At 37.2% G+C, this 23,687-nt stretch overlaps 2 protein-coding genes across 3 annotated transcripts in view; one reads left to right on the forward strand and one right to left on the reverse strand.

The window, feature by feature from the left end:
- Nucleotides 1–1,727: 1,727 nt before the first annotated feature.
- Nucleotides 1,728–3,418, reverse strand: RD3L (RD3 like). Its single transcript, XM_054634455.2, has 2 exons — nucleotides 3,119–3,418; nucleotides 1,728–2,270 (listed from the first exon to the last, which is right to left on the reverse strand). The coding sequence occupies exons 1-2, from the start codon at nucleotides 3,415–3,417 to the stop codon at nucleotides 1,973–1,975; spliced, it is 597 nt and encodes a 198-aa protein (XP_054490430.1). The 5' UTR covers nucleotide 3,418; the 3' UTR covers nucleotides 1,728–1,972.
- The window catches only part of TDRD9 (tudor domain containing 9), a 62,536-nt gene continuing 41,226 nt past the window's right edge, over nucleotides 2,378–23,687 (forward strand). For both annotated transcript variants that reach the window (XM_077180759.1, XM_077180760.1), the window contains exons 1-5: nucleotides 2,378–2,514; nucleotides 12,754–12,860; nucleotides 19,427–19,524; nucleotides 20,002–20,223; nucleotides 22,185–22,307. In XM_077180759.1, coding sequence (XP_077036874.1) covers nucleotides 2,465–2,514; nucleotides 12,754–12,860; nucleotides 19,427–19,524; nucleotides 20,002–20,223; nucleotides 22,185–22,307 — 600 coding nt within the window. In that variant the 5' untranslated portion in view covers nucleotides 2,378–2,464. The remainder of the gene's footprint in view (nucleotides 2,515–12,753; nucleotides 12,861–19,426; nucleotides 19,525–20,001; nucleotides 20,224–22,184; nucleotides 22,308–23,687) is intronic.

Consider the following 23,687-nt stretch of genomic DNA (forward strand, 5'->3'; position numbering starts at 1 on the left):
CATTTTAAGAAATAAACTTACATGAATTGCCATTGCAGGAATCTTGCACATTTGACCACTTCAAAGCCATCTGAAACCAGCATTATGAATGTTACTTCTCAGAGTAATCCTGCCAATACCTTTTAAATACTCACTACCTGTTACCCCCCTTCCTGTAGGAAAGGTCCTTTATATTTAATACTTGTGAGTTTTATCACTGTGGAAAAATCTTTCTTTGAATCTCTTGCTGCACTCATGCAGGGATTAGATTAGAACTGCAGGAGGAGAATCTCCACCTCCTTGTGCTGCATCAGTAGGGCAGAGTGAGTTTAGCACAGTGTTTGGTATTAATCCTCAAACTGACAAGAAGAGGGCAAAGAGTTTGCAGCAGCTCTGAGTGCAGATATAAGAAGTTTGCATGTCCTTGTGAAGCTTTGTGTATTTAGTTCAGGGGAGGTGAAGGTGCTAGTTTCATTTGGTATTGAGCTGTAGCTTTTATTCTTTTAAACCTGTTGGAAATTTTTTGCTCTAGTCCTCCAGTGCATTGTCCTTTATGTGGATTAGGAGTTCTCATTGTTTTATCTTCTGTGAATATTGTTTTATTTTTCTACATGAAATGTTCTCTATAGCATAAGCTTTTCAAAGACTTTTTAAACCCATTTTTTAAAAGATTTAAAAGTGTTTAGTAAATTATTGTGTCATTTGTTCCTCCAATTTACGTTGCATTATTAGTAATTTTTTTCTGGAATGGGGAATACAGCTGTGGAGCGTAAGATGCCTTAAAGTTATGTTACCAACTTGATGAAATCTGATTGGCTTCTTCAGTATGTTTGAAGAAAATACCAGAGGAAGCAATTTTGTTTATGAAATACTGTATTCTGTGAATTGGGCCATGTGAGTCTTGCCCATTTTTTCTGATCCAGCAGACAGATCAAAAGCAAGTACAGGGAAAAAGACGTTATATGAAACATGTAAAAACTTGTTCCAGTGATGGGAGCCCAATTGGAAATGTAGCCAACTGAGTTCTGGCATATGTTTTCATTGATTTTCTGCTCTAATTGCCTGCTGTGACCGTGACTGCTACGTATGTGATTAATCTTGTAAAACTTGGTGAACCCACAGTGATAGATCATGGTGGCTGAGAAACATTAGATTTTGTTATGTGTAAATTCAGAATGAACACCCTGTGTGTTAGAAATGATCTGTTGACTCCTTAGCTATTCTAGAGAGGTAATCTGACTTGATCAAAATGTTCAGGGTTTAATGCAGAGTTTGGGTTTCAAAACAAGTAAGTCAAATGAAAAATGGCTATTAAAAATGAAATAATTAAATAATTTTTAAAAAGAATAGAGAGCTAGTTGTTAAATGCTGTTAAATATCTGCTGGTTTTGTTTAGCTGTCCAACTTCGCATACTTCAGCATGTGCAGAGTATAGTTTAGAAAAAAACATAGAAATAGTACATGCAGCTGAGTTCTGTCAGTGTTTACATGCAATTATTCTTGAAGTTAAGAAATAATTATTCAGCTCCAAAAAGTATTTACCAGTTTATTTAACTGATGTTATATTAAACCATTTCTTTTACACAGTATAAAGTTCTCATAGAGCCTAAAAACTATGTGACAAACACAGAAGTTTTGCCTAACACTCTGTGGATTGATGCTGTTTCAAAATATGCAGAGCAATCTTTTTTTGTTATTTAAATACTTCTAGCTCTATATGGCTGATAATTAAACTGCCTCAGATTTTTTTTCAGAAACCTCTACATTTTTTTTAAAAGGTGGCTTCAAACACAACAGCTCTAAGAAACTATAAAGGTAAAAGGTGAGTTGATACCTAAGTTACTGCATACCAGCTATTACAAAGGATTTTAATTCCTAAACTTGGAATAAAAAGGGGAGGATGCCACATTTCTTACTCCTGTGTGTCTTGATGGCAATTACAACAAAGGAATGTGGATGGCTACATAACTTTTTGAAAGTAACACAAACCAACTTAACTTGATGGGTAGTAATAGGGTAGATTCCAGATCCTGTGAGAGAAGGTGGGAAACATGCTTTGTGTGTTTTTGTCGACATAACTTGAAACCGTGGGGATTTCATCTTTGTCCGACTTGTTGGAGCTGTCACCACGCAGACTGAAATGTTCAGGGCAATTTGTATTCCATGCATCTACCAGCTGCTCTGCTTGGTTTTCTCTCTCAATGGTGGTAAGAAAATCTTTTAAAACTTGCTTGAATATGTAGACTATTTCCCATGGTAAAACATCATTTTCTGCCAAAACTTCCCGAAATCTAGAAAAAAAAAAAAAAAAAACAACAAAAATTGAAATCTAATCATCGACACTGAAAACTTTTCTCTTTCCTCTCTGGTCATTTGGGGGTGGGGAAGGAGGAAATGACTTGAGTTCTAGTGTCATTTTTTCCTTGCTGCCACATTTCCCCACTCACCTCCCCCAGAAGATTGTAAGAGGAAAAGAGCTCTAACAATGCACTGGATGTGCTCCAGCTATTGTGGATTGAAAGCAGTTGTGATTGGGTAGGCTTTTTTTTTTTCCTTTTTTTTTATTCTTTGGCCCATCTGGGTAACTTGATTTAAACTGACTTTGCCCTTAGGTGTATTCTGGGCTTTAAAAGGCAAATGGACTTGTTCTGTCGTTTCTGAGTCCCTAGAAAATGTACTTAAAATGCAGGCATAGGAGATTTTTTCTTCATAAAATGCATGGAGGGATTTTTTTTTTTAATTTATACTGATTTTCAAGTTTTTAGGAGCTTTCTGGCATTGTAGACAGTAAGGTTGGATTTCTGCATAATGGTGCATTGCATTAGTTGTTTTATTTGATTTTTAGTTACTGGGTTGCTATTTAATAAGTAGTAGGGATAAGTAACAGGAAAAATGGGAAGTATTGAAGGGTCATATGAAATTTCCTTTGTTTGGATTAGACCAGGAAAATCCTGATTTAAAACTTCCTTCAAGTGCAACATATTAAAGTGAAGGTGTAATTTCTAAAACTGTACAAATGCTCTCCAGTTGCTGTCATTGCTACTTTGGAAGAGCAGAGCCAAATACGAACTTTGATTAGGTAGAGAAACATCTTACTGGTGATAGAGAACTCGGCGTCAGGGAAATACGGAACAATTACCTGCTGAGAACAGTTCCTGTTTGGCAAGGCTGGATTTGAGAGCACAGAACTTCAAGCTGTCGTTGCTCAGTAGCTGGAATTGTTGCTTGAGGGTTTTGATAGTTCTTGAGCCAGTTGTAATCCATGCCAGGTTTCTGGACTTTTTGTTCATTTTCAATCTCTTGCAGTAATCTTTCACGCTCCTTCAGGTGCCATTTCAACTCCCTCAGCAGGGTTTTTGTAACTACTTCTGACCCAGGACATCTTGTGGATTTGAAGGAATCAGTTTTTGACCATTTCATCCAGCCAAAAAGCGGCATTTTTAAGCTGGGGAGAGGAAAAAAAAAATTTTGCTTGTCTGTCTAACTGATTAGTTCTTTTTACCTGTAGACTTCTTTCTTAGGAACTGAATGGTTGAATGAAACTTTATTAATGATTAGAGTAGTTTGCTGTACAAAATCACCAGGCCATGATGAAATATGACAAGTCTTGCACCTTACAATATTTCCTGTCTCTTTTCTGACTTAGCATACTCTGTGGAATTTACAGCATCTGAAAGTACATATCTGTCACCTTGAAAACAATATTTTATCCATAGTATACATGATTTAAAAACAGGGAGGAAACCCCTAAACCCCATCACGCAAGCAAAAAAGAACCCCTCAAACCTCACAAAAAAGCCAACTAAATAAGAACAGTCCATTCCAAGAAAATGCAAACTCCCAAACTTCAGAAATTTGAACTTACACATATATTTAAAAATGAAATTAATTAATTAGTAGTTAAGTGCTGCAACTCTGCTTGACCTGGTTTTACAACTTATGTATCAATTTTTATTTTAAATATTTTAATTATTGTTCACATAATCTGGAGACAGAAATCTGGTAGAATAGACTTCTGATTTGTACTTTGTAACAAATCATGCACGTACAAGCATGCAAATTAGAATAAAATAACATAAATTACCTTAGCAGTTGTCTGTGAACAGTGTTGTTTCAGGTGAGTTTGCTTGAAGGTCTCTTATTCTAGCATATCCCGTTTGCAGGTTCTTAGTACTGCTGGAAGAAAACAAGGGGTTTTTCTCTTTTTTCTATTTTCTTTTTTTTTTTTTTTCATTTACTCAAACTGTGCCCAGAAAAAATGACTTTCTGTACTGAATATGACAGTTTAAGTTTTTCTGCTTTTAAGGTTCTTTTTCATCCTCTGTACTGGAGAGAAGCAGTAATCCATTTAACCTAACATGGTCTCTCAAATACTTTCTCCCAAGTCCATTAAGATCTCCTACCTTTGAATTGAGTTCTGCCGATGGCAGCAATTTGAAAAAAGATGGTAACAATTTCAAATGCTTGTTGCTAAATCCATCCAAATGTATTGTTGGTAGTGAGATGAATAATGATAGTCTGAAGCAACTACAGACGTGCTTGTAGCTGAAGTTAAGGCTGTCGTATGATGTGATGCTTGGCTGTGCATAGCTGTAGGTCACAGTTTAGAGCTGTATTTTTATGCCCGTAGAGTGCTAAAAATAACTATGTTGCTTTTATCATCAAACTAAACTTTCAGGCCATTGAGATGCTGGAAGACTTATCTCCCATTAGAGGGGGATCAGGCTGTTCTGCTGTCATTTTTAAACAGCTAAGAATAGTTTTTCTCTAGTAAAGATCATCTAAAGCTTTTGTTAAGTGAGTGTTGACAGAAAAGAGGTATTTGACAGTTGCTCAGGATTTTGTCGCTACATTAAATGTTTCTTCCAGCTGAATTTCTTCAATCTCATGGTTCTATACATTTTCATTACTGTGCATAGCTGTTAGCATTTTTAATTAACATTTCAAATGTGTTTAAAGAAGCCAGACTGTAACACCTACAGTTTGCCATGAAAGACACTGTAATCTAATTAAAGGAATAGAATGATAAGGAGATGCAAATTGAGGTCAAACTGATCTAAAAAGCCCAGAATTGTAAGTCTTACCATAGACATTGCTTCTCTCTCAAGTGGCTGTCAGCTGCCTGCTCCTTGTTTCCTTGATGAATGTTTTGATCATATCCATTTTTAAGGTTCATTCTCGGGGATGGCACTGTGCACACTAAAGGTCGCTGAAGGAGCCATTTTCCATTCCAGTTATCCGGTCTCTTCCTATTAATCTAAACAGGAGCCATGGTATAAGAAACACTGCCTTTCTTCTTGCCCTTGTTCTAACCACTGTCTGTGCCCCTCTTCAGTATTTTTCATCCCTACTTTTCCCCCTCCACGGGTGTGTTGAACAGTTGGGAGAACAAATGTTCTCTAAATTTGTTCTAGATGTCATACAACATAAAGGATGACGTGTATGGCTGTTATTAAAGCTGATACTACTTATACATTGGAAAAATTCAAATGTCAGTATTAATCCTCTTCAACTGGAAGGTTTTCACATTGCATTGGATGTGGTACTATGAAAAAGGAAGGCAGCTAGGTTTATGATGACAGAACTGTCCTGACAGATTTTCAGATAAAATTAAAATGCTCCTTGCCACCTCCTTTACAGCACAGTTAACATGTCACCACTTCTTTCCACTGTATCAATCTGCAAGTAAACTGCTGTACAGTGTATAACCATTATCATGTCTTTGCAAATTAGAGATGTATACTGGAAGGTGTGCAAAGTCATTAAATGAGAAATCTACAACTTTTATTTTTCAACCTAATCTTTGGTTGCATCATTGAAGATTCAAGGCAGGATCCTCAGGACCATGTGTATTTTTCCATTGGTAGGAGAGCATTGAAGCTGAAAATTTCTATTGCTTCTACTTTTGTATGCAGTTCAGGTGTGTGAAGAGATGACTGCTTATGTGGAGCTGGCTGTGGACACTGGAATTCAAAAGTAGGGTGGTAGTTTATGCAGTTTGTAGCCCATGGTTAATCCTGGAAACTTTGTTAAGAGTCAAAATTCTACCCACTGTCTCTAATCCTGGATCTAAAGTGCCATGTCAGGGTGAAAATTTTGGCTTGACTTTGCTGATATTGGGTCTGTTCCCTGAAGGCACTGGGAAGTTTGTCTTTATTTGTAAGATTACTAATTATGTCTCAGTGGTAAACTCTGTCCATCCCCAGTCAGAACAAGGAGCATTCCCTGGTGTGTGTGGCAGAACAGCTCCCATAGTAAGGTGCTGGCTTTATTCTGTTGCTTTCTTTTATCCTGAATATAAATTATACACAGCTCTATTTACTTCTTGATTTTCCAAGGTGTATTTGGGGAGTCTGTTGTTAGTTCTTATTTGTCTGAGGTGAAAGGATTGTCAGTGTGGGGTTAGTACCTGTCATGTGAAAAGAATTCCTCCTAAGGTAATGTGTGCACCCACAGTGATTGGTTTGTTCTGGGTATGGTTTGTATTGAAGAGCTGCAACCCAAACCCAGCATTCTTGGAAGAACCCTAATTTTTGGAGTGGTTTTGTTCTGCCATGTGGGTGGTTTGGTGTGAAGGAGTGGAAGTATGGTTAATGGCTCTAACTATTAACCTGAAAATATCTGGTACTTTAAATTTCATCTGTTTGGGGAATTCCTCTTTTGTCTCCTCCTGTTTGACATCACAAATGTGAGGGAGAGCTTGAAAATGAAGATGTAACTTGGAAGTATTGCTTTTAAATTTGGTGGGGGTTTTTTTTGACAAAGCCAGTTTGAGTAGATGTTGGTGCTGAAGAGCAGTTTGTTCAAAACCAGCTCCATTTAACCAAATATTACACTGATGTGAGCATCCAGACATGATATATGGTGAGAATGGTTGGAGGAGAAGCTTCTTATTCTTTTCTTTGGGAAATTTTATGGCATCTGTACCATGTGAGATGCTGTTGACTGTAGTAGTTGAAAGAAGCAAGAAGTACAGCTCTCTTTATGAATGAGACTCAATGTGACATTGAGAAATTCTTAGTTGACAAAAGTGCTGCTAGCACATCATGGGCATTGCTACCTAGCTAACGTTTCAGCACATTGGTGTAGCACTGCATGTTCCATAATTCTTCCCAGTATCTGTTGATGATAATCAAATACTGTGGTTTGCTGCCATAGATTCTGTGTGAAGGGCTGGTGATTGCTGGATGTTAAGCCCAGTAGACACCTAAGCTCCACACAGGCCCTTGCTTACCTGCTATTCCTCCTCAGGGGAACAGGGAATGAGGAGTGGAACAGGAAAGAAAAAAACTTGGGTTCAAAATAAAAGCTGTTTTAAAAAGTTGAACAAGAGAGAAAGAAAACAAACAAAAAAAAAGTGATGCAGAGGCAGCCCCCCACATCACCTCTCATGGGCAGACCAATGCCCAGCCAAGGTCTCAGCAATAGATGGCAAGCTGAAATGAAGCCCCACTCTTCTCCCTTTTTGTTGCTGAGCATGTCACTAAATGGCATCTCTCTGGTCTGTGTTGCCTTCCTGGTTGTGCCCCCTCCCAAACTCTTGTGCACCCACCAGCCTATTTATGGGGAGCAGGGGAGGATGTAGTGTGAGAAACAGAAAGGTCCTGGATTCTGTGCAAATGCTATTCTGGAGTAACTAAAACATTAATTTTCAGAAGCACTGATTTGGTCACAATTCTAAAACAGCATCATAGTGCTGCTATGAAGAAAACCTCATCCCAACCAGGTCCAGAACAGTTACAAAGGAAGGTTTACAATGCTCCCATCATCTGGGCAGAGAGAGATTTCAAAAATAATTTATCCACAGCTAGCAGGTTGGATGGTTTCCTTTAATTTATAATGCAGTGCTACTTTAAGAGCTTAATCAACTTTGTAGTGTATTTTTCTTTTGATTTGACAGAACAACTCACTCTGGCTGTTTTGGGCAGCAGACAGATGGTGAGTCTACCTCTTCTGACCACTTGAGACAGCATTTGACTACTCCTTGTGGTTTTTTTAACAGTTATGAGCAACATTTGCTATGAGCCTACTCAAGAGGCCTCTTGATAAGACTCCTTATTTGGTCTTTTGCTGTGACAGTGAACAACAGAATAATTTTCTTTCAGCAGTGTTAGCTGACAGAAGTTTCTGTAAGCTATCATTGCATCCTGGTGCTGAGATGAATAAAACCAGGAAATGTTTGAAGCTGATTTCTTCCACTTGAACTGTCTGTAGCATTAATGTCTCTGGTGCTGATGACACATCACTAACAGGCAGGGGAGTTACAGGCATCAATTTGAAATTGAGGCAGTCCTGCTCTTAATACTAATCTTCAAGAGCATTCTTCTAAATTCAGAGCAGTCTCTTACTTGCATTTTATTTTTCTCAGAGATTTGTTTAATCTGGATTTTACCAAGTTGGTAACCAAATGCAGGAAGGGAAGCTCATCAGCAGCTCATCTCCTAGAAGAGTCCAGTTCTTTGAAGCCCAGCCCACTGACATAAAATCCCAGGGTAGAAGACAGTAAATTGGAGGATTTGGGCTGTTTTATCCTGGCATTTATGCTTTTTATGTTTCTTGGATTTTAACTGTTGATAAGGGACAGAGCTATTAGTTTGACATATGTGAAATATTTCTGAGTTATTGAGTTTCCATAGTCTATCCAAATCCAAATATTAGCATTTGAGTTTTTCAGGATTTTACAAAATTGTTTTAATGCTCTCCCTCTCTCTTCCCCCCCTCCCCAGCTAGTTAAGGTTTTAAAACAGGCAATCTGAATTACACCTGAGGAAGAGCAGTGCAAGCCTTTTAATATGCTTAAGTATGAAGATTTTATCACTAAATCTAGCAAGTTTCATTTCAGAACAGCTCTCTTACTGGGAAAAAAGCATGCACCTAACTGATTCTTAAAGTCTTGAAATAACAAGTAACGAGTTTGTGAAATCTGTATTTTAGTTTTTTAATATGTTACTTTTATTCTGAATTCTATTAATAGTCTGTTTTCACAGATGAAATGTAGATTTTGAATGACAGTACATGATTTAATTGAAGTTAGTGTATTTCTGCAGGTAGAACCAATCTTTGGTATAGAAAGCCAGCTTCCATTTGGAAGAAAAGTAATTTTTAGTATGTCCTTCAGTAAACCCAGTGGAAGGTTATTTACTGTCATGGCAAATGTTCAGTTATGTAAAGTGTCACATTACTTTAGTTTCAGAAGAGAAGCTTTGAAACAGTCTACTGTATATCTCTTACTAAAATTGTACAGCAAAATATTGCTCTGTATGTTATGAGGCTAAGTGTTTTGTTCAAGTGATTTCCTCCCTCCCCAAAGATCTGTAAATAGGTGAATAGTTTGTGTGCGTGACAGAAGCCATGACTTGGGGCAGTCCTTCTCTTGTGATCTGTGAAATGGGTGACACTAGCTTTATGTTCAACTTCTAGTCCCATGTGCACAGGATTTTTTGTGTTAAATGAGGCAGAATGTAAATAAGCAGAAAGTACATCTATAAGAATTTCTGAAAACTCTGTCCCAGGAGACTTTGATGTTTGATTTTTGCCTCTGAGATGGACATGTTCTAGAAGTTACATGGCCTTGAGTAGAAGCTTCTACCTCAAAATTAATGGAATGTTTTTTAAAAGTTAGATAAGCATCTTAACCCTTGGAATTTCATTGCATGCTTGGATATTTTCTTTATACAGTCAGGTATGCTGCATAAGCAATTTAAAATTTTTTTTTCAGGGAATAAGACTGCACGTGTCTGTTAGTTTAATAAAGCTTTTTTCAAGCATTTCTTCTAGAAGTGTTAACTATGTTCAGTGTAGGCATTGGCATTACAGTTATGTCATTGTAAAAGGCCAAACAAATTACCTGTCACAGCTGAGACTGGGCAATTGATTCTATTTTTGGCAGTTAAGTGTATGCCAAAATTCTTTGGTTATTATTTCAAGTGCTCAAATGCAAATATTTACTCAATATACTTTGTTATGATGCCTTGTTGCCTTATTAAAGGTCATTCTATAACTTGAAGAAAGACCTTTCTCTAACTCAATTTGTGTAAAGAAAGGCACCCTCAGTGTATTTTAAAGCATTTACAATTGAGAGTGTCAAAAATTTTTGGTGTTAAACTGTGTTTCCCTTCTCTTAATTCCCCTGAAGTGGGGGTTCATAAGGAGAATCCAGAAAATTCCCTTCGTTTGCATTGCTGGTTTCTAGCCTGGAATGGATCTGAATTTCTGAATCTTGTTACTCTTTTGCTGTCAGCAAATTTTGCTGAAAATTATTAGATTTCCACCTGAGGGAAGTTTCTTGCTATTTATCCAGGTATATAGGAGGATACCTCCCACTAATGGTGTATTAATTATTACTTGGAAGGACTGTATCATTCTGGTGATTTAGGAGAGCTCCAGGGGGCTTTATAGTAATTTTTTTCCATTTTGCTTGAAACCCCCCATTATTCTGTAAGCTTTAAATTTTATTAATGCAGAAAAGTACATAATTAAAGCATCAATAAATGGTATAGAGAAGCTTATTTGTTCATTTCATATTCCCATATGTAATTTTCCAGTTGCATATGATTTTCCTCAAGACTGGAGCCTGATTTGGTATGTCAAGTGCACAATGTTTATTCCTAATGACTGGCTATTAAATATCTTGTTTATTCATTGTGTAGCCTGAGGTTCATTTACTGCATGCTGTTTTCTGAAGACAGAAAACCTAATTCTTGAAATAAAATATTCAGCTGTCCAAACAAAAAAAAAAAAAATTCATCTTTTCTTGCAAATGACTGAGGTCATGCTATCCTCGTTTTCCTCAAGCTGTACAGGCAAAGGTTGAAAGCTCACACACATGTATACATACATAAACATTTCTGGGAGGCTCTTTTGAAATGCTTGAGACTTAAAGTTCCAAGAGATATAATTAATAAGTTAATTTGTTTATTTATGTAGTTATTACTGTTCCTTATCTGTTCCTTAAGTGATTTCAGCTCCTGCTTAGATGCTGATGTATCTGCAAGGTTTAACTGCAAGCAAGGAGCACAGTCCTGCCTCTCCCAGCCTTAGCCCCTCAGTGGGAGCTTTCTGTTGGTGATTTGCTTGCTGTTGCTCCAGGCTCTGACAGTCAGGCAGTACCTGCTCCTCTGTGACAGCCCTGCCTGCTTGCCCTGCATGGGTTCTCTCCTCATGGAGAACCTAAGGACAAGTTGCATTTACTGCATAACCTGGTTTTGTTTTGAGAATATGTGTGTCCAGTGTATTCAGTGAGGCTGCAGGTTTATGGAAGTGAAAAAATAATTGGTTATATGAGTAAAAATCTGTGTAGTATGTGCATACAATGCTGCCCAAGTGAGAGTGTGCAGCCAAGCTTCATTATGGTATTTTCAGCTACCGAATGCTTGACTTTGTTAGCATCATTGAATTTTTGGGTTTTATTTGTGTTTAAAATACACTCAGTGGAACAACCTACATTGCAAACAGTCAGACATCCTGTGTATGAATATTTCTACATATTTTCACAGATTCAGACCTTTTGAGGAGTGTTTTAGAAGGGTTTGAGTGATGAAGTTGGCTGTCAGCAGCTGTTGCTCATGTAGCCTTTTTGCAGAGGGGTGCAGTCCTGCTGAACCTTGCATTAAGAAATACTCGAGGTCTGAGGGAAATTGCTGTCACTCTATGCCTAAAATATTGTTAAAATTGGATCAGAAGCTATCTCCTAGTTTGTTGGCAGCACTAGGTGATAAATACTTGGTGTTCTGTTCTGAACTGGGCTGAGTGAATTGTCTGTAGCAGAGCCAAGCTGGCAGAGTTTGCCTTGGCAGAGAAGGTGAGTGCTCAGTGGCACCAAAATCTTGGGAATTTCCCTCTGTTGAGGGCTGTGTGCCATATTAAAAATCTCATGTAGTTTTCAGTGTCACTGTTTCTGGGGTCAGCATTGCCTATTTTTTTGGGTGAAGAAATAAACACTTCCACAACACTACCCTTTCATAAAACTTAGATTTGCTGTGCCTTCATGAATTGCTGCATACGTAAGGCTTGCACAGGGTCCAGAGTTGAAGTTAATGTGCTGTAGTTTCTATTTTATTTTAAAAAAATCACTTTTGATGTTTTCAAAGCTTTTCTATGTTTAAGTTCACCTGTGATTTTAATAACCATGCAGTCATTGTTTACATGTTACTTTATTCTCTAGCGAATTTCATGTGAATTTCTTCACACTGTTTATGTAGAAGACACTTCTGAAAATCTCACTTCATTACATTTATATCATGATTAACTTTTCTTGTGTGTAACAGATTTCCATCAAATTTAGTGATTATTCAATGAATGTTAATTTTTTTTGCTGACCACCATCATTTCTTGGCTTACTGTCAAAATTTTTTTCTTAAAAGCAGTGAGATGTTTGTGTTTCCTCCTGTCCACTTCACCTGTCTCCAGGGAATTGTGCAAGAATTACATGTATTTTCCCAATTGTACATGTCAATAATTGAAGAAACAGAGCTACTTCATTTTTGTTCAGAAGAAATTGTAGTCTTTCATTAGAAGAGAAATTCCTAGGTATTGAAGCCTTACAGGATGGTTTTTTGGGAGTTCAGTCTTTTTGGGTCTAAACAAAAAGATGCAATGTGGCATTTTCCTCAGGCTAGGATCTAAATGCATAGACTAATTTTTTTTCTGAAGTTTGTTCATTGAGGTAGTTCCTGCATAACATAGAGAACTTCCTATATAATGGTGTTATTTCCAGAGATCCCAAAGACTTGTATTAGGAAGCAATTATTGATTTATTATTTCTTTCCTCTTCAGATTGCCTATCTCAGAGAACATTGGAACTGAATATGCTAAAAAATGCAGACAAGCAGAGGAACAAGAGCTGAATGTAGCTGGAAATTATCAGCTTGTCTATAAACCAGGTAAAAAAAAAAGAAAAAAAAATTATTTCATTCCTATTATAAACTCAGATATACCTGTCCTTTTTTCCCCTGTTGTCTTTATCCTATCTCCCTCTCTAAATTGAATGTACTTGTTTCTTTATTGATTTATGTGCATTAGTTTGTTATAGGTAAAGCATGATATTAAAAAGTCAAGTTATTTTCTGGAAACTACAATGTATAATGCTGTTGCACAGGTAAGTGTTCATACATCTGGCTTGTTGTACTGATAAATGTAGATATAGGATTAAAATGAATCTGCAAGGACAAGATACCACTCATTAGATTCATGCCTTTGTTCTGTTTTCCCATTTTCTATTCATATTTCTCTGTGTACTTGATTGTTGCTTTGAGCTGCCTTTGGAGAGAATTTCAATTGCACTTCTTTCCTAGGAGCTCTGGTAAAAGCACTGTGAGGCTGACTCACTTGTCAGGGCAGCTCAGCTTCAAACTCTTACTGTGCCTCCTAATTTCCAGATTTGTTAATGTAGCTGATTTCCTGAGAAAAGGACATTTATGTTTTATCTGTTCTCTCTGTCATTCTCTTAATACTTTCTGTATACCTTTGCTGGCATACCAAAATATGACAAATAGAGAAATTTTCTAGAAATTACTGTCTTTCAGTGCCTCTGCAAATTCTCTGGCCTCTGGAACTGAGGCTGATGAAGCCACTTGTGGGATTTGTCATCAGCTGAGATGCAGTAGGGGCACATGGCCAGCTCACCATGTGCAGTACACCTTGTTTTCTGTCCTAACCACAAAATACTCTCTTGTTCCCTTGATGTTGCAAAAAGTTTGTGGGAGAGGAAGTATTAAAAGGTGGAAATGGGGCAATAAAGAGACTGGAAGGAGCTTCCAGTGTTGTCATTCAGGAATGACATTTCCCTAGTTCTTCATGTGCTTTACTAGCAAAGGAGAGACAGCAACAAGTTGAGTAAGATTAAGTTCTGTAGATTTCTTTAATAATACAGTGGTATTGATTGATTGATGCAAGGACATACCATAGCTTATTCAGTGTCTTTTGCCTACTAAATCAGAATCTTGTATAAAATAGACTAGCAACTTTAGCAGCACTGGTGGCCTGCATGACTTTGAGTGGGACTGATGCTAGCAGTGTTCTTTCTGTAAAAGAAACAGGATTATAACTTAGGCTGTTTAGGAAATATTTCTGTGTGGTCATCCTGATGCTTTATTTTATAAATACCTATTTTCTCTTGATCTACCCTAAAATACTTGTCTTTGAAATTTCACCTTCTAGTATTTACTCTTGCCTTCCTGTTGTAACTTACTGAAACAGCATCTAGTTGGCAAACAACCATAAACATTACTAAAGTATTGACATATTACATAATCTCTAATTATTAATGCATTAGATATTTTCCTCAGTTTCTTGCCCCCCTTTCCTTCCCCCTGTTCTGTTCTTTGTCTGTCTCATTGTCTGGAGTCTCAGTTGCTTCAGGAGCTGTTCTGTGCAGTGTTGATGGCTGCCTGCTCTCATCAGTGCTGTGCTGCCAGCAGTGTGTGATCCCATGGCAGACTCCAAGCAAACTGGATAGTGACAGGACTGGAACATTCCTAAGGCAGTCTGAGGCTGAGCTGCCAAATCTCACCTAGATGTAGAATAACATAAAAGCTTCAGAAAATCCTGCTTCTACTGCCCTTAACTTTGACTTACAGGCAGACTCAGAAATACTGTGTTAGGACAGTAGAATGAAAAAGCTCAGTAAGTGAGTATAAGAATTGTAGTGTTAATTTTATAGCTTATAAATGTGTATGTTGTTCTACATTTGAGACTGTTTTAATGTAGTATGCTTGTCATTCAGATTTTAAGAGCTTTCAGATGTATTTGTAACTATCAGCTATATTGATCTGAAAGTTTGTTTTCCTCAAGAACATGGGAACTGTCATAAATGATCAAGGACTTTATCTAGACCAGGACCTGTGAGTTGAGGTGTGTTGAATACAAATGTAGTCAAGAAATAACCTTCACAACATGGAAATGAGAAACTGATTTTTTCTGAAGGCTCTGAATTGGTACCCCTTTTGTAGCTTCTTTCTCTGAGTTGCTGTTCTGACTGTAGGCAATATTTTTTGTGCAAATTGATAGCCTTTTTTAAATCTTGCAGTTACTGAAACTGCTTGTGTTTGTACTACTTGTGCCTTGTTATTTGATGAAGTTCTATCGAGTTTAAATCTTGTGCTTTCCAATTTCTTTGAAAGAGCATATGCTTTCATGCTGAGATGACAAACAGAAATGCCTGATCTGCTTCTCTGTTGGGGAAACAGATCATCAGGGAACTGCATTTAGAGTTCTGGCTTCTGCAGAGCATGGTAGAAACGATACTGCTGTGCAAAGGAAGTTGAAGTGATTAAATAAAAGCAGAAGAAAATTCTTTGTCATTACTGTTACCCAAAACAAGCAGAGCATTAGCAGTTCTTCCCTGTCCCACCAGGTTTGTGTGGCATTTGGTACTGGCTCTTCCAGTTTCACACACTTTGGATTCAGTGAGGTCATGGGGTGTTGTGCAGAGGGAAACCTGCCAGAGCTGGGTGTATGGGACGCTTACCCCTTTATTCATCATGTAGAAATTTTATTTTTTACCAAATTTAGGAATTCTGAACTGTATATACTAGAGCTTTGAACTTCAGAAAGCTTCTAAAAACCTTATTTTCATGAAGCTTTGTGGATGGCAGAATTTTTTTTTTCCTCTGTCTTCATGATTTTCCTGCCTATAAATGGATATCTTTTGGAAGTCTTCCATTTCCCACCTGAAGTAATTTCTTTCAGAGAAGAATAAATTTAAACACTCTTTCTGATATATAAGAAACTGAATTTTTTTGGTACCTTTATATATTTTAAATTCAGAACAGATGCATGCCAGTAAAATTATTCATAGCACAGATCCTCACCCCAAAACCTTTTGTATATAAGATCTGTGTAAGGTGAAGAGGGTTGCAGTAAGGAAGTCTCACCAGACAAGTATTTTCTTAGGAATTCTCTGAATTAAGCTTATCAAGGATCAATCAGCAGCACCTTTGTGTACTTGGTGTTTGATTGAGGTAGCACCATGTTTTGGGAAGCCCTTTTGCTTTTTGGCTCAGTGTAGGAGCCAGTTGTTACCTGTGGCTTTCCTTTCCTATGAGCTTCCTTGCAAACTGTCATCACTTTGTGTCTTTGTGGCTCAGCAGAAGAATCATCAGTGATTTAATAAGCATCTCATCTGATTAATCTAACCAGTACTTTCAAGTATATTTTTTTTTAAGCATCTCATTTTAGTTGCTTAGTGGCAGATAGCAAGATACACCAGTACAAACTCTTCTCCCAGAACTGGTCAATATAAAAATCTAATCTTATGTTAAAGGATCTCTTCAAATTCAATTCAGGAAACAGGTACCAGAGGGAGTACATCTGCTGTATGGGCTGTAATACTGAGATAGTGAAAAATTGCTCTTTGCATAGGCACTGGACTGTTTTAGTCATTGTCTCTACAGGGCTTTCATAGTAATTGAAAGGGAAGTGAGCAGGGAAATTAATCTTTCCCATAACCGAGTTTTCGGTTTCTTTTTTTGCACCAACTCTGAATAGAGAAATGAATTATTCTGGACTGGAATTAATGCTTCTTATACACTGAAATATTTTGTTGGTCCTGAACCAGCATGGGTGGCAGTTGCCTGCTTCCTCAGTTTACTGTTTTCAGGTTAGAAGCATCCTGCATTCTATGTCAGAATCCAAGTTGCAGGTTAGAGCACAATGCCTGACACAGGTGTGCATTGGTTGGGTCAGTTGTCCCAGTCCCAATAATGTTTTTCAGAAAGTAAAAGCAATTGAAAAAGCAAAACTCTATGCCTCCCTTGCTGATAATTCTGTAGACCTGTAGCTGAATTTGTAGATTCATCTGTATTGCCAGGAATGACCAGCTTTTCTGAAGACTAGTTATCATTGGGGGATTTATTACTTACACGATATGAAAAATAAAAAAGGAAAACCTCAAGCAAGCTCAAACATTTAAAGGTAATTACACTGTATGATATAGAGTTCCCAGTTGAATGGTTATTTAAATCAGTAGAATAATATTTCATTGGGGTGTACATTGAAATATTCTCTTCTGCAGCAGGTCTTCATGGTTCAGAACAGCTTTCATGTTTAAAAAATAAAGATGAAATTGTTAAGGTCTTTTAAGATAGCTGTTCAGGTTCCCCATCTCAATTTTGTTTTGTTTTTTACTATGGATCATAAGAGATTTCATATGGAGTTTATCCTCACTTTGCTAGGGTGGGGCATTTTCATTGCTGCTTGGGTCATGTCAGTGTTTGTCTCAAGCTGCCAGTTTGCTGAGCCCAAAATTGTTCTGTCTCTGCAGACTGAAGTCTCACAGCTATTGTAGTATTAGCTCCCCAAGCAAACTAATGTTTCTTTCTCTTTGAGGGATGTCTTGAAGAGAAAAGAAACAAACCATACAGTGTTCAGTACTTGCAGCATCTGCTAAATGCTTGTATGGCTGTCCTTAAATTCTGTGTGGTGATTGTGGCCAACACTGGATCATCATTTACTTCTGGTATCATTTTTTTTTGACAGCTTAAAAGAGAGTAGGAGAGAGTAAGATGCTTAGGAGAGAGTAAGATGTTGCTGTCCTAGAAATGTTATATAAAAAGCAATATTAAAAAAACTTATGATTTATCAGTGAAAAAAATGATACATACAAAATTAATTAAATTGTTTTTCAGCAGGTACGTGAATACTGGTGGCTGTTTCTTTGCTTATGGTTTGTTTCTTTGTGTTTTTAAAATATTAATTGAATTTTAGGTTAATGATTTCTTACTAATACACTGTGGTTTGTACTGCATTACAGAGAATTATTATATGAACCCTACCTTTTGAATTTTTTGTGCCTCACTCCTTATTTATAAGCACTATTAAAAATTACTTTATTCTTTTAACATTTTAACTTTTAAAAATTGCAGTTGTTTCTTTGAAAACCTGACAGAAGTGGAAAGGTGATGTTGCTTTAGCAGGAATCTGCTGCTACTGGGATCTGTTCCCTGGCAGCTTGAGGTTTCTTCCAGCATTGGTCAAATCACACACAGCTATGGATGTCTCAGTTGTGACATGTTTGTGCCAGAGGGAAGCCAGGCAGCCTTTGTGCAGTGCTGCTCTGGCAGAATGCTATATATACACATTTTTCTGGGGAATATATTTAGAACCTTGACCAAAAGTATTTTAAAAAGGACAGTTAGTTTTTCAGAGGGGGGCTGCTATCAAATTCTAGTTTTGTTTGTGTTTAGTGGTGCTAAGTAGATCCTTGAGCAGTGATCACCTTTCACTGTTGCATTACAGAGTCCAGGTAAAAGAATTTTTCCTGTTGCAGAATGTGGCTTTAGGAGAACTCTGGTTTTTAGTACGTTATGAAACTGTCATAGTGAGCTGTCCAGTTTTGGGGCTTTTTTTTTAGTGTTAGAATAACTTAATTTGTATTCCTTGACACTTGGAGACAATTTGGGAACTCATTGAGGTCTGGCACCGAGCTAAGATGCTGTTCTGCCTGCTTCTGCTTCACTGCTGTGTGAGAGTGTTACTTTTCCAAAGAAAGAGAGCTGTAACTGCAGTCAAGTATTTAGCCTGTAGCCTTTATTTTAAAGTAATTATTGCCTTTGTAGAAAGAATAATAGAAGTCTGTCTCACTGCTCTTATTTCTTAGAGAAAAAATACCATAAAAAAGAAGTATAGGGTTTTATTACCTGTATGTAAGTATCCATTTCACTGTAATACCTGGTGAAACCCATTTCAAATGGGAAGCATTCCTATTTTTGATTTCATTAGGCTTTGAGTATTTTAACTATTTGTTTAATTGTAACTTGCAAAATTGTTGTTTACCACAGTCTTGTCCAGGTTTTCCCCTTCTGCACCTCCAGACCTGTTCTTTTGTTCTGCATGGTCAAACTGACTGCAGACCTCTGAGCAGAAACTTAGGCTGGCACTGAAAGATTTTTGTTCTGTATTACCCAGTGCTAATGGGGACTACTGCCAAGAGACTGCAGTGTGGTATCACACTGAAAGGTCATTATAGTGCTTAGCAGATTTTAATGGCCAAGTGGTAGAAATATAATGGTATTCATATCAAATTACTGGTTATTTTGTACTGTGAATCCAATAGACTTTAAGGGAAACAACGTGGGTACCTGAATAAGCCATAGTTTTTTCAGTATTGTAAAAAATTCTTGGGTATACAGATAGAATTCTAATGCAAACTGCAAGAATCCATTTTTTTAAATTAAGAGACAAACATAGAGTTGTATACATCCTTTCCACTGATGGTGGTTTAAACATAGAAGCCATGTTTTTCAGAGTTGCTTCCAGTAAAACAGCAGTTGCATAAATACAGAAAATCTCTTCAGTCTACTAACACTAAAAAAATATTTTTTCTATTAATACTTAAAGTATGTGGTTCCCATTTTAGAGAAGTTAGGTTTCCAAATACTGTCATCATAATGTCCTGCTGGTCTTTTCCTTTCTCTATTGAAATGTTACTCTTGTTTATTTTTGTGCCTAGGTACTTCATTGTCTCAGTGTGAATCAAATGATTCAATTTCTGTACAAATAAGTAAGTGTAAATATTTGGATATGCCTACAGCCAAACACAGGGAAAAGGTAATGTCAGTTTACTTTCTCTCATGGAATAAAGCTGGAAATAATGATAGTGTTTTGTTGTGGCTTTTGAGTGGTTTTTTTTGTTGGTTTGTTTCTGTTGTTTTTTGCAAGGTAATTTCCGTTCCTGTTTTAAACACTGTACAAAACTTCCGTGTTTTTTACAAAACCATTGCATCAAATTCCTTAGAGGAAGAAACCTTGCTTTTACACTTCATAGGTATTCATGTAAAATATGTACATGGGTGTGTGCCCATATTCTTTTCTGTCATCTTCTGATGCACTGTAGCATTCCAGTTATCTCTGATAGAAAAGATGGCACAGTGTTCTAAAGAAACTTGCTTTGTGGCTTGGAAGCTGTTGATATTTCAAATCTGTTTGAAACCTGTTTTGAGTTCTTTTATTTGTTTATATTTGTTTGAGTTCTTTATATCTTTTAAAACTCATATACTTACAAGTTTTCTTGAAAAATTGTTTCAGATAGTGTCTCTCATACAAAACAATTCGGTTGTGGTTGTGGAAGGAGCGACTGGCAGCGGAAAGAGCACCCAGATTCCCCAGTATATTTTGGATTATTGCATGACCCGGTCTATGCCCTGCAACATTGCTGTTACCCAGCCTCGGAAAATCAGTGCCAGCAGCCTTGCCAGGTGGATTAGCAAGGAAAGATCGTGGACACTTGGTGGATTTGTAGGATACCAGGTATGAGGCAATCCAAATTGTATTTAAAAATGCATTAAAAAGTACTGCATATCATTCCTTGATTACTTTTAAGCATGTCTAGCATACTGAAGAAATACTAGAGAATCTGCTTTTAAAGTGGAATTGCTGTTTTTTATCTGTCTCCTGCTAAATGTTTGTAATTAAATCAACTTGTACATTTGAACAACTGTAAATCCTGGTGGGACTCCAACAGAAAATGTGTCTGCATCAGACATGTCTACATTATTAATCACTGAAATTGTTGCAGGAGAACTATGTTATGTCATTTTTCCTTTCAGCTCCTTAAGTAATATACTATCTGTTTGACTTTACTACATTTACTTGTCAGCTCTGTCAGCATTTAATGCATATATGACCAGGTTTTTCTGTAAACAATCTGTTGTTCTTTTTTAACATGCGAAAAACTCAAGCTAGTTTTTCCTCTTAAATCTGTCTCTTCCTTTTGCTTAGTTCAACTCAGCTTCAAGCCCAGTTCTGCCCCTCTGTTTAAACTTAATGCCACACTCCTGTTTTGACACAGGTCCTGGTGTTCTGATCAGCTCCTTGTCAGTACCCACCCTAAGCTGCTGTGATGGTGGTTTCATTGTTGGGTTGGCCACAGCTGTCTCTGCATGAGCTGCTCTGCTTCCTCAGCCAGTGGGTTCACACAGTGGGACAGTGGGGACAGTTCATGGAGAATTCTCTGCTTTTGGAGTCCTTTGCTCAGAGCAATATTTGCTGGGCTCTTCTCTGCTTCCTTCTCTTTCTTGTTTCTTTCTTTCTTGCACTTAGGGTAATATGTGTATGCTTGCTAGCGTGCATTTAGAGGTTTCTGTTTCTTCAGAGGTCTGCAGCTTCAGATTACTTCCTAATATGCTATGTGTGTTAGGTGTTCTTTGTTACCCCTAAATCTAATTTTGTACAGTTTTCAGGTCTGGAGGAGTTTGATTTTTAACTGAGAGTGGCAGAGCTCTTCATAACATGAACTCTTACATGTCAGGCTTCTGCTTCATCTCTTATCCCATATCTGTTTTCTTCTGTGCCACATCATAAACATGACAGCTGTAACCAAAACACCAGTGTTATCAACATTGTTCTCATAGTAAATCCCAAAAACACAGCACTCTACTAGCTACTAGGAAATGACCTCTATCCCAGCAAAAACCAAGACAGTTATGTATGTTGTTTTTTTCAAAGTAATTTATGTGTAAAGCCTTCGTGATTTTTGGTACTTTGAATTAATTTGTTATTAAATTGCTAAATTGATTAATCAGGCTATTGAGTCTCAAAGACTTAAGATGATACTGTGCTTCCAAACTGTCTTCAGGACAGTGTATGTGGATGTGCTGTGCTTGTCTCACCAGCAGCTGTGTGAGCTGAGCAGAAAGAGAGGGAAATAATGGAGTGCACATGTGTCTGCTCTGGGCTGATGTAAAGCCTGGTGCTCACAGCTCTGCCTGCCTGGGCAGGTTACACCTGAGATAGCCAAAGGTATACAAGTATGTTAGAAATCAAAAATCTGTTTCATATTGGGTTGTAGAACCTTTCTCTTAGGAGTAAGTTGCCTGGTCTTGGTGATAACTTAAACCTCTTTCCTTTCCTGTCCTGTAAGCAAACCACATTTTGGCAAAATCTTTTTCTTGCTCTTTATATCAGTGGAAAGGATGGTGTATGTGTATACCTTTAGAAGTCTTTGAAGAATTCTTAGTCTAAAGTTCCCAGCAAGGAATTTCATTCATAAAACTTCAGAGTTTAAATTTTTTTTGAAATTTCTCCCAAAGAAAAACCATTTAATTGGTTCTGCTAAGAACACTTGTTTATGGAGACTTGTGCAAGTTGGAGTAAATAATTTTGATGGCTTTACACTGTGTTTGATTTTGGAGTTCTTTGATGTGCATGCTTCTACACTAACTACAATAAATAAGTTTCCAGCTAGTATGTATTTTTCTTTCTGCTGTTAGTTAAGTTTAGAGAACGTTTCGACAAAGGAGACGAAGTTGCTGTATATGACAACGGGAGTTCTTCTTCAGAAAATTGTTTCTGCCAGGAGCCTCACTCAGTTCACACACATTTTCATTGATGAAGTAAGTTTCTGGATCTAAGTTTCATTTTCATAATAATAAAACCTCTTTTGTCTCTTACCACACAAGAAAAGAGAAATGCAGATATGTACTTTTAAAGATATTTTATATAAGTTGTCTAATGTAACACTTGCTGAAATAGGCTTGTCAGTGTTCCTTTGAGCACCAAGTTTGGAATTGAGGGTGTGGGGAGGGTTTTTGGGAGTCCTTAATTTTTTATATAGGTGCCTTGAAATGTTTTTTGAAATCGGTGTTGTGGAATTCAAGAACCTGTCCAGTTAGGCCTGTCAGGAGAAGGCAGCTACTTTTTACCTACTTGTAAATTAAAATGTCTTTATTCTTCAGGGATGTCCTGAAAAATCTCTCTGTGGAAGTTCTCTCTCCTGTTGTGGGTACAGTTCACTCATGAGGATTCATTATTGTTGCTGTCACTTCACTAAGAAGCTAAAGAAAATACACTTGTAATTCATATATTTTTACATGTGTTTCTGCTTCTTTTATGTGGAAAGCAATATTTGACTTTTAGTCATAGTCAGATGTGAAATTGTGCTGTCACAAACCATGAATGTAAATCTCATGTAGGATGTACAACATCTTGGCATGTAGGGATACAGAAGAGGATTTAGGCGTTTGGGGTTTTTGTTTTTTTTCTGGAGGTTGTTGGTTGGTTGGTTTTTGGGTAGTTTTTGGGGTTTTTTTTGGTTTTTTTTTTTTGGTGTGTTTTGTTTTAGCTTGTCTCTTTAATAAGTGCCATTTAAAATTTTTATCCTGTGACTGACATTGTAGCTGAGACTACTGTAATTCTTGGATATTTGAGGACCAGGGAGACAGTAGTTAGTGTACCATTAGACTATTACAGTAACAAGGCTGTCATGACTGCATTTGAGATGGTACACAGGAAACCTGGAAAAGATTGAGCAAGTAGTTACATTTTTGTATAAGGAGAACTTAATGCTTCATTCAAACAGAAAAAGAGCAAAAAACCCCCAAAGCCTGAGGAATTGTATCAGTGGCCTTCATGGATAAGATTTGAGCCCTCCAGTCTATTACCAGAGTGTTGGAAACCATAACATTTCCTTTAGTGAGGAAATTTAGGTTAAATGTAGATTCAGAAGCTGAACCACAGAAGGTGCACACATGAAGTGTTGCTGTTCCTTTAGTTTTAAGATTTATTCATTACATATGAAAATGAATGAATAAAGTTTTCTGGCCCCTTACACAGGAGAATGGGTTTATGCAGAGGTTTTTCAATCTTTGTTTTCTTAGGTGCTGTAATTTGAACTGATGTTACTGGCTTGTACCACTTCTTTCAGCAGCATCCATCTGTCAAGACTGTGTCTGGTTTTTTTCTTCCCCAGCCAGGGTTCTGGTCCCTCCTGTTGA

This window comes from Agelaius phoeniceus, chromosome 6 (genome assembly GCF_051311805.1).
Source record: "Agelaius phoeniceus isolate bAgePho1 chromosome 6, bAgePho1.hap1, whole genome shotgun sequence".
Taxonomy (NCBI): domain Eukaryota; kingdom Metazoa; phylum Chordata; class Aves; order Passeriformes; family Icteridae; genus Agelaius; species Agelaius phoeniceus.

Excerpts from the sequence above, each read along its gene's own strand:
- RD3L (XM_054634455.2), bottom strand. The coding sequence starts at position 3,417 with ATGCCGCTTTTTGGCTGGATGAAATGGTCAAAAACTGATTCCTTCAAA. Across the intron at positions 2,271-3,118 it reads ACAGGAACTGTTCTCAGCAG|ATTTCGGGAAGTTTTGGCAG; the intron begins GTAATTGTTCCG and ends TTTTTTTTCTAG.